The 16,210-nt window shown below is 42.2% G+C and overlaps 1 protein-coding gene across 1 annotated transcript; it reads right to left on the reverse strand.

Annotated features, from left to right (window-relative positions):
• Window positions 1–2,475: 2,475 nt before the first annotated feature.
• LOC106797328 (uncharacterized) lies at window positions 2,476–15,489 on the reverse strand (the record flags this gene model as incomplete). Its single annotated transcript, XM_014771604.1, has 2 exons — window positions 2,476–2,592; window positions 14,287–15,489. Coding segments are annotated over 2 exons (1,320 nt in total), but the record flags the coding sequence as incomplete, so codon positions are not given.
• Between the last annotated feature and the right edge of the window lie 721 nt (window positions 15,490–16,210).

The raw sequence follows: 16,210 nt of genomic DNA on the forward strand, positions 1-16,210 counted from the left end.
AAAATACCCTTGGGAGTTGTCACTAGATAATGGACTTTTGGATCCTTTCATTTAGGTTCCTGAATTAAGGACATGGAGCAAACTCACCATGTCTGATTTCCTTGATCGCATCATGCATATCTTCATGGCATCATAATGGACACATCATTCCTGCATTTATCATTTATCATATTCATGCATTGCATTTGCGTAAGTCATTGCATTGTCATACATATTCATTTAGCATGTTTTTGTTCAGCCAATTGCATACATTCTATTATCATTGTTCGCATGTTATGCATAATCCTGCCGTATAGTTGTTCACACCTTGCATGCCCTTCTTCGTCGCCAAAAGTGACAATGAAGTGTGAAAGTTTACACCACGTTTTTAGTTTCATGTGTTAGGTACCATGGTAATAGCTATGAACAATCCATGTTGGGGTTATACAATCCTTTCTCCTGAAAATGATTGAAGTCACATGAACATGGTACCCAATGCATTGTTAACAAGAAAGAGTTGTCTTTCGGGCGTCTTGGGTCGGTTTGATAAATACATTTGTCATGCATAGCATAACTATGCCCTGATTATTCATCATATCTCTTCTATGATAGATTGTTGAAATATTGGCGATCAAAATTTTTATTCCTGTGAACATAGGGTCGAACCAAGTGCAATCTTTTAAGAAAAGGATTTTCTCAAGTCAAGGTCAAAGTATGGAAGTAACCAGCTTGTGAAAGTTGGGGCAAAAGATGGGTCGAGTTTACATAGCTTCTTTGACTACTGCCAACACATTATTGAGCTAATAACTTACAAAATTAGGAACCTTTGATGTGTCCATGTTTTATTTCCAGTTGCACTTTGACTCTAATGAGATTTAATGAAAATTAGAGTTGATTCGACCCTATGTTCTACTGAGTGTCCTGTGTAAAATTCGCAATACTTCATCAACGTATCATTCACATGCATTCATGCTTGTTTGTCTTTCCACATTGGTTGCATTGCTCATTGCATTCTTTCCTTGAAATCAGAATCATAATCATTGTAACCCAAGAGAAAGATTGCGCTTTACGACACCCTTACCAGATGCGTGCCAAGGCCAGAGTAATGAGTGAAATCAAAGAAGTACAGGAACAAATGAAGGTCGATATGGAGGCCATGAAGGAAAAAATGACAACGATGATGGAATAAATGATGAGCATGAGGAAAATGATGGAGAATAACACTACTACAGTTGTTACTGCGAGTACTGCTACTGAGATGGACCCGATTCACTCAGCCAGTTTCAATCAAGTGAATCTTCTAGTCTCAGATGTAGTAGGTCAAGGAGGCGAGTCAACGAAAAATGCATGTGAGCCTCATCATGTTTAGGTTCAGAGAAAGCATTCCTTCCCACCATGTGGGTTGCCTCCTAATTATACACCGCCCACTGTTGTATACGCTTCTGGTGAGAATATCAACAATTTGGCACTCGTACTCATTCATAATCAAAAACCCTAATCTGATCATGCATATGTCTCTCAACCCATGGGGGAAACACATGAAGTTCCCCAAGACCACACTTTGGCTAAGTTCAGGGTCTATCCAGGATATACCACTGAAGGGTAGGCATTTTCTGGCATCCCTATGTCAAACGCTCCCGAATATCTCAATGTCGCCCGTTATCACAACCCTTGCATTTTGTGAGGGGAGAGGGGCCTTCCACAGTACTTGAAAAGGAAGGGATTAAGCATATGGAGGATAGGCTACGTGCCATTAAAGGATGAGGAAATTATGCCTTTGCTGGCATGGCAGAGTTGTGCTTGGTACCCGACATGGTTATTCCTCCAAAGTTCAAAGTGCCAGATTTTAATAAGTACAAGGGAGCCACTGGCCCAAAGAATCACCTGAAAATGTATTGTAGGAAGATGAGGGCGTATGCGAAAGATGAAAAGTTATTGATGCATTTCTTCCAGGAGAGTCTTGTTGGGGAAACTATTACCTGGTATACTAACCCGGAACTTTCCCAGGTCCATTCCTAGAAGGACCTAATGGCTTCTTTCATTAGGCAGTATCAGTATAACTCTAATATGGCTCCAGATAGAATGCAACTACAAAATATGTGCAAGAAAGACAATGAATCTTTCAAATAATACGCTCAATGGTGGAGAGATCTGGCAGCTCAAGTAGCACCCCCAATGATGGAGAGAGAGATGATAACAATGATAAGGACACATTGCCGGTGTTTTACTATGAGAAGATGGTAGGTTACATGCCTTCAAGTTTTGCAAATTTAGTGTTTGCTGGCGAGAGGGTCGAAGTGGGTCTAAGAAGAGGGAAATTTGATTATGCTGCTACTGCGAGTTCTAGTAATAGAAGACCTGGGACGAGTGGAGGGAATTAGAAGGAGGGAGAAACCCATACTTTGACTGTCATTCCTACATGACCAAATTTCCCACTAGCCCTTTTAAATCCCATGTGCCAATATCCTCCCTAACAATATCAATACTTAGCCAATATCAGTCCTTCCTATTACTCACCACCCTACCAACCAAGAACGCCCAATCATCCACAAAGGCCACCCCTAAATCAGCCATAAAATCCACCTGCTGCACATCCAAGACCAAACACCACCCCTAATACCAATCAAAACACCAACCAAGGAAGGAACTTTTACAAAAAAGAAGCATGTAGAATTCACCCCAATTCCAATGTCGTATGCTGACTTACTCCCGTATCTGCTCGATAATGCAATGGTAGTCGTAAGCCTATCAAAGATTCCTTAACCTCCATTTCCTAGAGGATACAACTCTAACGTGACATGTGCTTATCATGGGGGAGTTCTAGGGCATTCCATTAAGCATTGTATGACCTTGAAACATAAGGTGCAAAGTCTGATTGATGCAGGCTGGCTGAGATTTAAGGAGGAGAATCGCTTGTGAATTCTGATGTCATCAAGCAATACTATTCATGATGCTTAGGGCAATTTGAAGGTTGCTGTTAGATGTTTCCAATGACTTATTAGGATTTTCAGGTTTATGCTATTACTATAAACAACACTCACAATGTTAATAATATGGATGAATTTGATGTTGTTGTCTCTCATTCTCTCACAATTACATCTTTGCTTATTTAACCTTCACTGGAATGTGAATGTACGTCGTTGGTTTGTTTGCTCAAGTGACTTGCACTCCTGAGTTGATCTCCAAGTCCGCCTAATCAAAAATTGCACGTTCTACACGTTTGGTGGGGGTGTCATAAGTGACGAGTAAAGTTGAATAAACATTTGATTGACTGTGTTTCCAAATAAAAAATAGGAAGTATAGACATTCATCTGACCTCATCTTATCATTCTTAAAAAGTTGTCTTTCTCGAGAAAAAAAGTAAGTTGTGAAGAACAAGAGTCATTTGACTTAATTTGTCAATTGAAAATCCTTTAAATATTTCTTGTCCTTGAAAATTATTTTTCGAGAACCTGCACAGTTTCTTTCATTTCTTCTTGCTACAAGGTTGTCGCAACGTGCCCTTTTGCGGGCGAGCGAGGACGAGGCTCACGGGTGCGCTTTCCAAAGGAGGAAAGATGCGCGGAGTCGCCACCAATGTTTATTTGTGGAAAACGTCGGAAAAACCGAAGGAAACCGGTCAAAATGAAAATTCTAAGTTCGGGAGTTGTATTTACGCTTGAGGAAGGTATTAGCACCTCTCACGTTTGTCTCAAAGGACAACAGCCTATTTTTTAGAATTGTGGAAATTGTGTTACCTTAACTTTTATTTCTTTTTATTTTTTGAGGTCGACAAAAGCGGGGCTTTTGCTCCTACGTACCCTCCATCGAAGAGGAAATCAGACCTACGTAGTTCTTTCTTATGCGTGAATCAAGTGATTCTTTTTACTTGAAGGGTGATCATTTTAAGGCATTGGACCTTAAAAATGATCCATTTTACTTAGTAAGAAACTGAAATGATAAACTTTCAAAAAACCTATTTTTGTGGACGAGCTTGACTAGGCGAGTTGATTTTAGCCTTAGTTTCACTTTAGTTATTAGTCAATTCAATTAAGAATGAGAAATCCCAAAGAGAAAAACGTCCGATTGATTTTTCGCTTTACTTTACTAAAAGGTATTTTTTTGATTATTATATTATTATTTTACCTCTTTTTTTTTTATTTCCAACGTGGTTACGGCACGACCGAATGGTCGGAATTTATTTTAACCGAAATTAACGGATGATACAATTCAAACGATCGGTGGAAATTTATTTTATTTTTAGATTAGGCGAGAAATGACTTAAATAAATGACTTAAGCACGTCAAAAGGGGGTATAAAAAGCGAATGAAAACGAGAATAAAAATACATGAAACAAAATGTGGACCACCACGGGTACATAGAATGAATTGAAAAGCTCGGGTACATAGCAGACTCACAACTCACTGGCCGAAAGGTTCGACCTGCTCTGATACCACTAAATGTAACGACCCGCCTCGTCGCTACGGTATCCACACTCTAATATTAGATAATTTCAATTTTTATAAAAAGAACTCCCTTAATTTTTGATTATGAAAATAGAAGTGATTTTGTGACAACATAAATTCATCCAACAACATGCCATTACTTAAGTGAATATGCATAATTACATAGAAAGAATAATTCAGTACATGTCATACACATAACGAAAATTAAATATGTTCATATATATATAATTAAAATTCCAGTTTTTACATCTTTAACTCAACAAAATAAAACTTAAAAACCAACTACGGAGGAGTTGATTACAAAACACAACTCTCTCCCAAAATAACGCCAACGTCATCACGTCGGCTCGGCGGCTCCTCACCAGAATCTTACTCCCTACACCCTGCCACTGTCATTCTGCTCCCACGAACAAGGTTCGTGATCATCACAGGTATCAACCACACGATACAAAATTGCAAGGGTGAGTTTATTATAAAAGAACCAATACCAATTCCAAATAACCACAATTAGCAAGGAACATAGGCAAACATGATAAGCATACACAACAATCATTATTCAACACTCATATCCAACAAATATTCATCATTCACATCCAACAATTACTCATCATCCATCCATGGACCCAATCAAGACTGCACAGAATGATGCATGCACCTAACTCAACACTCAGATGCAATGTGGTACGTACCAACAACAACCAAATATCAGGAAATAGCCTAAGCGTGTCCACACGACACTCTCACTTAGGGAACTGTGCTGAGTTTGTCGAGACCACCCGGTTGTGCACGTAACAGCCCCCCTCCCATAGGTGATCAGCCTGGGAGCCCAAAGGTGTTCCCTACCAGGTGACAGCCCCCTAGTACAAAGTACACTTGGCCACAGTTACTCTATTTCCTGTGTCGTATGAACTATGATCACGGCCAAAAGTAAATGCCAAAGACCATGGACCAATTAAAGCACCTAAGCATCCCCTCAGGAATGCTTAGATTCTCTAACCACGCTAGTTACCCACGTCTGGGCCATCCGACAAGGTCAGTGCACTTTACCCCCCATGACATACACTTCATACGACGTATGATCGTGGCTAAAAGCTAGTGCCAAAGACCCTGGAAGGTCAGTGCACAGTGCCCCCCACGATCATACACAACATCCAACGTATGAACGTGGCCAAAAGCTAGTGCCAAAGACCCTGAAAGGTCAGTGCACAGTGCCCCCCACGAACATACACAACATGCACATGCCAATGCATTTCCAACATCAATGAACAAATCGTATTTCCATGTCATTCACAACATAAATATCATCTCATCTCAATGACGTTATCAACAACAACAACAACCTCATTTCATATTCACATATTCATCAAAAATAACAATTCATGTTGACATGGTCTTTATTAACAATGTCATCTCAAATCAATATCATCATAATCATCATTATCATCACATATCAATTAAAATCCTCAATAGCAACATCAACAACAATTCAAACAAACACAATAATATCATTTCCACACGCATAGTCTTCAAACAGCCAAAACAATATCATTCATCACAATACATATATATATCGCATCCCATTAGTTAAAACGTAATTTTCTTTGAAGAAAAATCAACATGCAACAAGGACAGGCAGATATCCTCATAGCTAGGTTCCCTGACCCTAACTATGGTGTTAAAATGGTAAATTTTATAATAAACTCCCCTTACATATTCACTTGAAGATTCCTTTTTGTCCTTGCTTGTCGATTCCACACAAGCCTCTACCATGCCAAAACGAAGGAGACTTAGTATGGATTTTAGAAAACAAAGCTAGTAACAATGCTCTGGGTCAAACACCACATCACTACATGAAAGAGTTGAGAGCATTTCGGGTTTTACAAAGGAACGTAATTTGGAAATTCCGACCACGCCAATGTGACCGAGGTTCAGTGTAGGTTACGAAAATAACATGCATTTCATGAAAGGATAATGTTTACAAAGTCTCTTTCTCTAAGGTTTTTCAAAGGAAGCATAAGACATGCAATGGCGGTTGCAAAGTTAGAAAAGATGCAAAGACTAGATGAAACTAACAAGAAACAAGCATAGAACCATGGTTACCTCGAAAGAAAACGAAATATCAGATTAGGGTTTTCGTTCTCTACCGAAACCGCAAGCCAAGTTGGAAATTCTGCTTCGGTTGAAGGGTTCCTCTCGGTGTGGGTTTTCAATGGAGAACAATGATGGTTTGTGGTGGCTAATGGTGGATGTGGGTGATGGAAAAAGTACTTGGAACTTTAGAAATGGATTTGGAAGAAAGAAAGAAGAAGAAATGGCATTTTTCCTAAGCTACAAGAAAGCAAAGGCTGAAATGCTTAAATAAGAGATGCTCTCGGGAACGGAAGCTTCTAGCACACTCCAGATATTTTCTCAAAGATCCCAACGGTAAATCATGGTAAATTGTCTTGTGAAGTTGCAAACCAAATTTTGAGAAGATCCAACGGTTAAGGAAGGCTGGGAAGCGTTTCTACCGAGGCAGCTTGTAGTTTTCTCTAGAAGCTTCATTAAGAGGCTTCCTCCAGAAGCTTCATTAAGAGGCTTCTAGAACACTCCAGACAACTTCTCAAAGATCCCAACGATTAGATAATGGAAAAGTGTCTTGTGAAGTTGCAGACCAAATTTTGAGAAGATCCAACGGTTAACAAACGCTGGGCATCGTTTTTATCGAGGCAGCTCCATGTAGCTTTCTCTAGAAGCTTAATTAAGAGGCTTCCTCCAGAAGCTTCCTCATGGCTTCTTTGAGAAGCTTTCTCAACAAGCTTCTTTGAGAAGCTAGATCCTTATCTATCCACACCCTTCTATTAACTAAATTAACTTCCTTAAAAATAATTACGGATGAAAATAACGCAACAAATAATCAAACATCAAACATAATTACTAATAATATATAGATATATATATCAGGGTGTTACAGTCCGCACTTAGACAATCATGAAACACAGCTCCAAACTCGAAAGTGGAGGACACATGAACAGCGTTAGGCAATAATATTCATGGGGCTCCAAAAAAGGGGAGAATGGAGGATTTCCTTGAGGGTCCGCACTTAGGCAATCATGAAACACAGCTCCAAACTCGAAAGTGGAGGACACATGAACAGCGCTAGGCAATAACATTCATGGGGCTCCGAAAAAGGGTGAGAATGGAGGATTGCCTTGAGGGTCCGCACTTAGGCAATCATGAAACACAGCTCCAAACTCGAAAATGGAGGACACATGAACAGCGCTAGGCAATAACATTCATGGGGCTCCGAAAAAGGGTGAGAATGGAGGATTGCCTTGAGGGTCCGCACTTAGGCAATCATGAAACACAACTCCAAACTCGAAAGTGGAGGACACATGAACAGCCTTAGGCAATAACATTCATGAGGCTCCGAAAAAGGGTGAGAATGGAGGATTTCCTTGAGGGTCCGCACTTAGGCAATCATGAAACACAGCTCCAAACTCGAAAGTGGAGGACACATGAACGAAAACGCAATTCATGGAGCTCCGAAAAAAGGGGGAGAATGGAGGATTGCCTTGAGGGTCCGCACTTAGGCAATCATGAAACACAACTCCAAACTCGAAAGTGGAGGACACATGAACAGCGCTAAGCAATAACATTCATGGGGCTCCGAAAAAAGGGGGAGAATGGAGGATTGCCTTGAGGGTCTGCACTTAGGCAATCATGAAACACAGCTCCAAACTTGAAAGTGGAGGACACATGAACGAAAACACAATTCATGGAGCTCCGAAAAAAGGGGTTGGCGGGACCGAACGGTCCACCGGGTTTTTCCACCTGAAAGGCAAACATGCTTTTTGTAAAGAAAAATAAATCATTCGCGAGAGCATCATATCTTAGAGAAACAATATACTTGTGCCAAGGGTAATCTTCCTTGTAACCGAGAATGAAGGGCAGGACGTCAACTTTTAGCTTTCAAATGAACATGCAGGGGAAACATCGGGCTAAGCTGAAAATAAATCACTCATAGTGTATAAAACTCACAAGGCAAGTGTTTTATCCTATTCCCAAACCATAACTGCACCATGACTTTATTTTGCAAACGGCTTCCTATCGAATCAAAGATCAAACGTACGATCATGGACCAATAGGATTTTCTCGAGGATAGTGTTTTTGGAGAGGAAGCTGGGTGTTTCGGTCTTTTCCTCTTTGTTCATGTGGGGTGGGATATTGCCAGTCAAGAATGATTCTAAGTGGCAATCTGGCTTTGAAGAATTTCCGTCCTCTTTCTTTCATTGATCGAGAATTGCTTCTTTTCCCTTTTCACTTCTTTTCGATCCTTGATCAGGAATCCTTCTTTCCTTTCTTCTGTTCTTTTCTTTATTTTCATTTTTCATTTTTTTTCCTTTCTTTCCATTTCTTCCTTTTCTTTCTTCTCACTTTTCCTCCCCCATCCCTTTCTTTGGGAAATCGGGTTTTAGCATTCTATTTGCTCTCCCTTGAGGAGATTCCGCTGTCCTTTGCTTTGGGGAAGGAATGAGGATTCCTTTTTTATAGGCCAAGGTTCAAAAAAGGTCTAAGGTTGTGTTTCAATGGGGTCTTTTATCGTGGGAACCCAATCTTGATATCTGGGGCGAAAAAAATTTGGGTGTCAAGGTGTCGCTCTCGGCCCGAACTTCCATATTTTTCCATAAGGCACGCGTGACAATGATGATTTGAAAACAACGTGCAAAATCAGTCATGGCTACAGCCAGGTGGGCACTCAAGCATCCCGTTTATGGCATTGTGATACTACGGTTGGGAATTTATACAGACAGACCCAACGTTTCCAAATTATGTTCTTTCATCAGTTCAATGCATTCATCCATCCTTATCTCGGTTCATTCCGGAAAATAAACTCTTGGCATCAGTCCCTTGTTTCCAGAAGATACGTTTGCTCTTTACGAATGATTTATACTTCTTAACTATAACATGTCGACCTTCGCGGTCTTTCTTTCTTTTTACCTTTTGTTTTATTTTTATATATATTCACTAAAATTATACACCTATGGTCCTTTATGAGGAAAACCTTCCTTTGCACATATATATTTTTATACATGACTAACTTTTTCTGTACACGCATTAGAACTCTTCTCTTTACGTCACACGGTCTATATACAAACCCTATTTATATTCAAAGATTTTTCATTTTTCCCAACACAAACTTATGGTTCACACAAAAGTTTCTTCATATACACTTGTTACTCACACACACAAGAATTCCTTTCCACGCATCATTTACACAAAAACCTTCTATACACATTTTCCTTTTACATACATGTATAAATAAAAACCTTTTTCTTTTCTTTATGAACATGACTTTTATTCACAATGCTTCTCTCTTTTTATTAGGATTTTTGGTTCATTTTATTTTTAGGACGACGTTCCTAAAATGAAAAACTCTACACGGTTCCGGAATTTCAACAAACACTATTGACAACAACGAAACAAGTACCGACGTAACAACTCCAACGATATGTATGTACAAAACAAAAGTCAAAACATGAAACAAACGTTAGTCCCTTAGTCAAACAAAAATAAGATGATATGTAACAGAAAAACAAATGGAAACAAAAAGAAATATAGATCAAGAGATCTCCCAATCATGTGGCTCCGCTCCCTCCTAAGAAATCAAGTAAATCGGTCATCTCCTCATCCTCGCGGGCCTCATCTGCCCCGTCGGGAGCCTCTGCTGGCGCCTCTCCTGCCCGGGCCTCAGGCCAATCTCCAGGTCATGCGACCTCTACCCTGAACTGGTCCGGAGTAGGGCACGGAAAAGAAGTAAAACCCTAGCTCTGCAGGCTGAGGCTCATCTGGTAAAGACAATCATGGGCCTGTACATGAGCCCGGTGGTTGGCCGCCTGCTGGCGAACCAAATGCCGCAAATACTGCTCCGTATCAAACGATCTGGCTAGACCAGCCTAATGAGGTGGCGGCGCGTCTGCGGCCTGCGGAGCATCCCCCTGGGCTTGTCTCTGCGTGCAATATTTCTCAATAAAAGCTCGGGTGATGGGCGGCCGAATCACCTTGCTAGGTGCGACAGGGACTCCGAACGACTGGCAGAGTCATGTGATCAAGGCGGGAAAACCCAGGGCCCTGTTGGACTTATCCGGGTCCAGAGGGTGCCTGGTAGGCGCCATACCTGCAAATATATAGATGGCATCAGCGATTAACTAAGCCACGTGAATGCTCATCCGCGTCAGGATGGCGTACACCAGCTGACACTTCGGCAGGGGGAGGTCGGAATTATGGTCGCTGAGCTGGATGTTGCTGAGCAGCAAAGTCATCCAGATCTGAGTCAGGGTGGTCATGTTGGTACGCATGATCCGCACCCGTCTCCCGGCAGCAGTCCGGGCAAAATCCTGCCCCAGTATACATAGCAACTGGGCGATGGCCTCCTCATCGAACCCATCGGACCGGTTCCTCCTCTGGCCATATTCGCACTCTTGACCCTCTTCCAGCACTAAAGGATATCCCAGGAGCTGGCCGATAACATCTGCATCAAACGGGATCCACTGACCCCTTACCCAAGACCTCATATCTCGCACGCCCTCCTCTGTAGGCCAAGCATTGGCATAAGATTCGAGGACTATGTCTGGATCGAACTTGGCCATGGGGGTGACCAGTGATGCCCACCACCGACGAACTATCTCTTCCTGGAAATCGGTATACTCATCGTCCCTGAGCTGGACGCGTCGCTCCCGGAGAAATGACCATCCCTTAATGGCCTCGAAGCGCTGCTGGTGTTCAGCGCTCCTAAAGCGGTGACTATCATACTCGGGAGCGGAACTAGTTCCTTCGGCCGCTTTATCTTTCCTGGATCTCTTTGAGGCAAGTTTCCTCGGGGCCATTTCCTGCGAGAACAAACATTTAGAAGTTAGCTTTACAAGATAACGCTTATCTTAACGCAAAAAGGTCGTGCTAATCCCTCTGATTTAGACCAAACTCATGTAATCCATTTATGCACACGCGTATGTGTAGAAAATATCCTATTACTCATGTCAACATGCAAGAACATCCAACATATTCTAACTGCCATACACCTATATACATTCTGAAAAAGAAAACACACTTTCATGCTCAAAGTGTTGCATCAAACTTTACACCTAATTTATATCCTAAGCATCTGTTATCACAAATTACTTACATACATTCAAAGTACGCCATACAAATTTTTACTGTTTCACTCATATTTATTTATATGCAGATCGGAAAGCTAATTACATCCTGCACATATTTGCATTCAAAAAAGCATTCCACACTATCATACAATCATTCACACTTTGCTAGGAATTTCATACTCCTTATATTTACACATATATCTACACACCATTGAAAAGCATTTCCCACATTACTTAGGTGCAAAGTACCAATCATGGGGCAGCCCAAATTCTTACAAACAAGTCCCTATTTTCATGCTTTTCTAATTCTAAAACCAAATTTTGGGTCCCTAGTCATGAGTATGTTTTCTTGCATTGAAGCTTAAAAAGTTTGGGTTCCTAAGCTTGGGATTGCATTTGGGCATCTATTTTGACTTTCCTATGCCGCCTCTACATACATAAAACAGCCCCACCATCTCAATTTTGCAAAAATCATATTCATATATCATTGGGGCATTTCACCGAGCACTTGGTGGGCGCACGTTTGGACATAAATTGCAAGAGAATGGGGACAATGTGGCATGCCCCATTGCTTCAGAATACAACCTAGGCCTAAGGCCTTCTCATTCACATCCTCAACTCAAGAAAACAAGCATAAAAATAAACCAAAACTGCCCCACAAATACAAGCATATTCCCACAATTTGAAGCATCAAAAGATGAAGAAAATATACCAATGGGAAGCTGAAAACATCAAGGATTGAATACTTACTTGTTGGAGTGAACAATAACACCAAAAATGAAAGCAAAAGGCAACCAAAAGTGGCTTGAGGGAGCAAGAACCGCAAGCCTTTGTAAGTCCTCTCTTTTGAATGAGGGGGGGGGGGGGGTTTGGATGCAAAAATGTTCCCCTCCCTCGTTTTTATATTTTGAATGCAGGGGTTGCTCGCCCAGGCGAGCTAACCTGCCACATTTTTTTTTGAGGGGAACATTAACCATGTCCCCTCCTTCCTTATGGGTTAGCGTTTTCCCACTTGAACCTACTTAAATTAGAATTAGGACTCGATTATTTATTTAAAACAAACAATAGTAAAAGAAACTGCGAACGCAAAGGATACTAGGCTGCCTTGCAGCGACGTTCTCTGCTTGTTTAGCGTCGGGAAGGGGTGGCGCTTGGTCGGTCGCGATCCTATCCTCCATTCGCTTCCATCCCTAAGTACCTGCAAGTAAGAGCCAAATGATATGCGACCAATCGTGACCGGTCATCGTCTTACCTTGGTTGATTTCTGCCATTGACTTGTCTTGACTTCTGACCGTGGCCTGAGACGATTCTGCTCCTTGCTATCACAAGATATGCATGTGCACGTGCATGTATGAATGTTTCTAATGCGATGATTTTATTTTAGTGAAGTCTGGTTAGATTCAATTTTAAATAAGCATTTGGGGCACCCCATACACCGAGCGAAGAGGGCTCAAGTTATAACAAATCTAAAACACAAAGTTTGAAACCAAAGGGAGGACTAAAACCTCGCCTATCTTTTCTTCTTTTAAAGGAACGAGATAAATACAGAGGAAGGGAATCCCTGGAGGAAACCAAGAAGAACAAAAACTCAGAATTAAAAGAACATGCAACGGTCCTCTCGATCGCCCCAGACTTCAAGCGTAATATCATTTAACTACATTGGAGTTCACGGGCGAGGGAAAATCCTCGCCATCCATGTGGGTGAGTATCAGAGCACCCCCAGAAAAAGCTCTTTTCACCACGAAAGGTCCTTCATAATTCGGGGCCCACTTGCCTCGATTATCTTTAACAGCGTGGGACATCTTCTTCAGCACGAGGTCCCCCTCGTTGAACTTGCATGGGCGTACCTTCTTGTCGAACGCGTTCTTTATCCTTCGTTGATTCAAACGCCCATGGCTCATGGCGGCCAAACGCTTACCTTCAATAAGGTTAAGTTGGTCGTAGCGTGCTTGAGCCCATTCTGACTCTTCTAGGCCTGACTCCGCCATTATCCTCTGAGAAGGAACCTTTACCTCAAATGGGAGTACTACCTCCATCCCATAAACCAAGGAATACGGTGTTGCCCCAGTAGAAGTTCGCACCGAGGTTCTGTATCCGTGTAGGGCGAAAGGCAACATCTCATGCCAATCTTTGTATGACACTGTCATCTTTTGAACAATCTTCTTAATATTCTTATTCGCAGCCTCTACAGCCCCATTCATCTTTGGCCGATAAGGGGTAGAGTTATGATGCTGGATCTTGAAGTCTTCGCACATCTCCTGCATCATCTTATTGTTCAGATTGGTTCCATTGTCAGTAATGATCTTCCTGGGGAGTCCGTATCGACAAATCAGCTCTTTCTTTATGAATCTAACTACCACATTCTTTGTGACATTAGTATAAGAAGCTGCTTCGACCCATTTGGTGAAGTAATCTATCGCCACAAGAATGAAGCGGTGACCATTCGACGCTTTGGGTTCGATGGCCCCAATGACATCTATTCCCCACATAGAAAAAGGCCAAGGGGCAGACATAACATTCAGAGGATGTGGCGGAACATTGACATTGTCCGCGTATGCCTGACATTTATGACATTTCCTGACATGAGCGCAACAATCGCTTTCCATGGTGAGCCAATAGTAACAGGCCCTAAGAATTTTTCTGGCCATAGCATGCCCATTGGCATGTGTCCCAAAGGAACCCTCGTGGATCTCCTCAATCATGAAGTTCGCCTCTTTGGCATCTACGCATCGTAGGAGGGTCATGTCGTGGTTTCGTTTGTACAGGATGGTACCACTTACAAAGAAACCAGTAGCCAATCTTCTCAACGTCCTTTTGTCATTGTCAGAAATCCCTGGTGGGTATTCTTTGTTCTCGACATACTGCTTGATGTCGAAATACCACGGTTTCCCATCCCGTTCTTCCTCTATTGCATAACAATATGCTGGCCTGCCTTGAGATTTGAATTCGATGTACGGCAGATCCCCGTGTGGGGCAAGTTGAAACATGGATGCTAGGGTGGCTAGTGCATCAGCCATTTGATTCTCTTCCCGAGGTAGGTGGTGGAAGGAAATGTCGTCAAAGTACTTGGCTAACCTCAAGATGTGAGTTTGATAGGGTATCAACTTCGAATCCCTAGTTTCCCATTCTCCTTTCAACTGGCGTATCACCAAAGCTGAGTCTCCATACACCTTGAGTAGTTTTACATCAAAATCAATGGCCGCCTGAACCCCGAGGGCGCATGCTTCGTACTCGGCCATATTGTTGGTACAATCAAAACCTAGCCTAGCCGTGAAAGGAATACACTGATCATCTGGGGATACAAGGACTGCCCCTACTCCGTGGCCCAAAGCATTAGATGCCCCATCGAAGCAAACAATCCATTTGTCTATGTCCTCATGTGTCCGCTTCTCTTCAAACAGGGCCATGATATCTTCATCTGGAAACTCGGGGTGCATCGGCCGATAATCCTGGAGGGGTTGCTGGGCCAAATAATCTGCTAAGGCACTTCCCTTTACTGCTTTTTGGGTGACGTAAACGATATTGAATTCAGATAATAGTACCTGCCACCTAGCGATTTGTCCCGTGAGGGCTGGTTTTTCAAAGATGTATTTCACTGAATCCATTTTGGAAATAAGCCACGTGGTATGGCTGAGCATGTACTGCCTAAGCCGATGTGATGCCCATACCAGAGCACAACACGTCCTTTCCAACATTGAGTAATTCATCTCACATGCGGTAAACTTCTTGCTCAGATAGTAGATGGCTTGCTCCTTTTTCCCAGAATCATCATGCTGACCCAATACGCACCCCATAGACTCGTCCAACACGGTCATGTACAGGAAAAGAGGTCTTCCTGTTACAGGTGGCATGAGCACCGGGGGATTCATGAGACTCTGTTTGATATTCTCGAAGGCCTCTTGGCAGTCACTGTTCCATAGGACCGCTTGGTTCTTACGTAACAACTTAAAAATGGGCTCACAGGTAGGGGTGAGTTGCAAGATAAATCTCGCGATATAATTCAACCTGCCTAAAAACCCCCGAACCTGCTTCTCCGTGCGTGGTTCTGGCATTTCAAGGATGGCCTTTACTTTCTCGGGATCTATCTCTATCCCTTTCTGACTTACGATAAATCCTAGCAGCTTCCCCGACTTCACCCCAAAGGTGCATTTGGTTGGGTTTAGTTTTAATTGGTATTTATGCAACCTTCCAAATAGCTTACGCAGATTGACAAGGTGTTCGTCCTCAGTTCGAGACTTGGCAATCATGTCATCTACGTAGACCTCTATTTCCTTATGCATCATATCATGGAACAATGCCACCATGGCACGCTGATAGGTTGCCCCAGCGTTTTTCAACCCGAAGGCCATCACTTTATAGCAGAATGTCCTCCATAGGGTGACGAAAGTGGTCTTCTCTACATCCTCGGGTGCCATCTTTATTTGATTATACCCCGAGAAACCATCCATAAATGAGAAAAGGGCGAATTTGGCTGTATTATCTACCAATATGTCAATGTGTGGCAGGGGAAAATTGTCTTTAGGACTGGCTCGGTTCAAGTCCCGGTAGTCTACACACATTCGAACCTTGCCGTCCTTTTTTGGGACTGGGACAATGTTGGCCACCCACTCTGGGTACCGCGCCACAGCTAAGAAACCTGCATCAAACTGC

This window comes from Glycine max, chromosome 19 (assembly GCF_000004515.6).
Source record: "Glycine max cultivar Williams 82 chromosome 19, Glycine_max_v4.0, whole genome shotgun sequence".
NCBI classification, from domain to species: domain Eukaryota; kingdom Viridiplantae; phylum Streptophyta; class Magnoliopsida; order Fabales; family Fabaceae; genus Glycine; species Glycine max.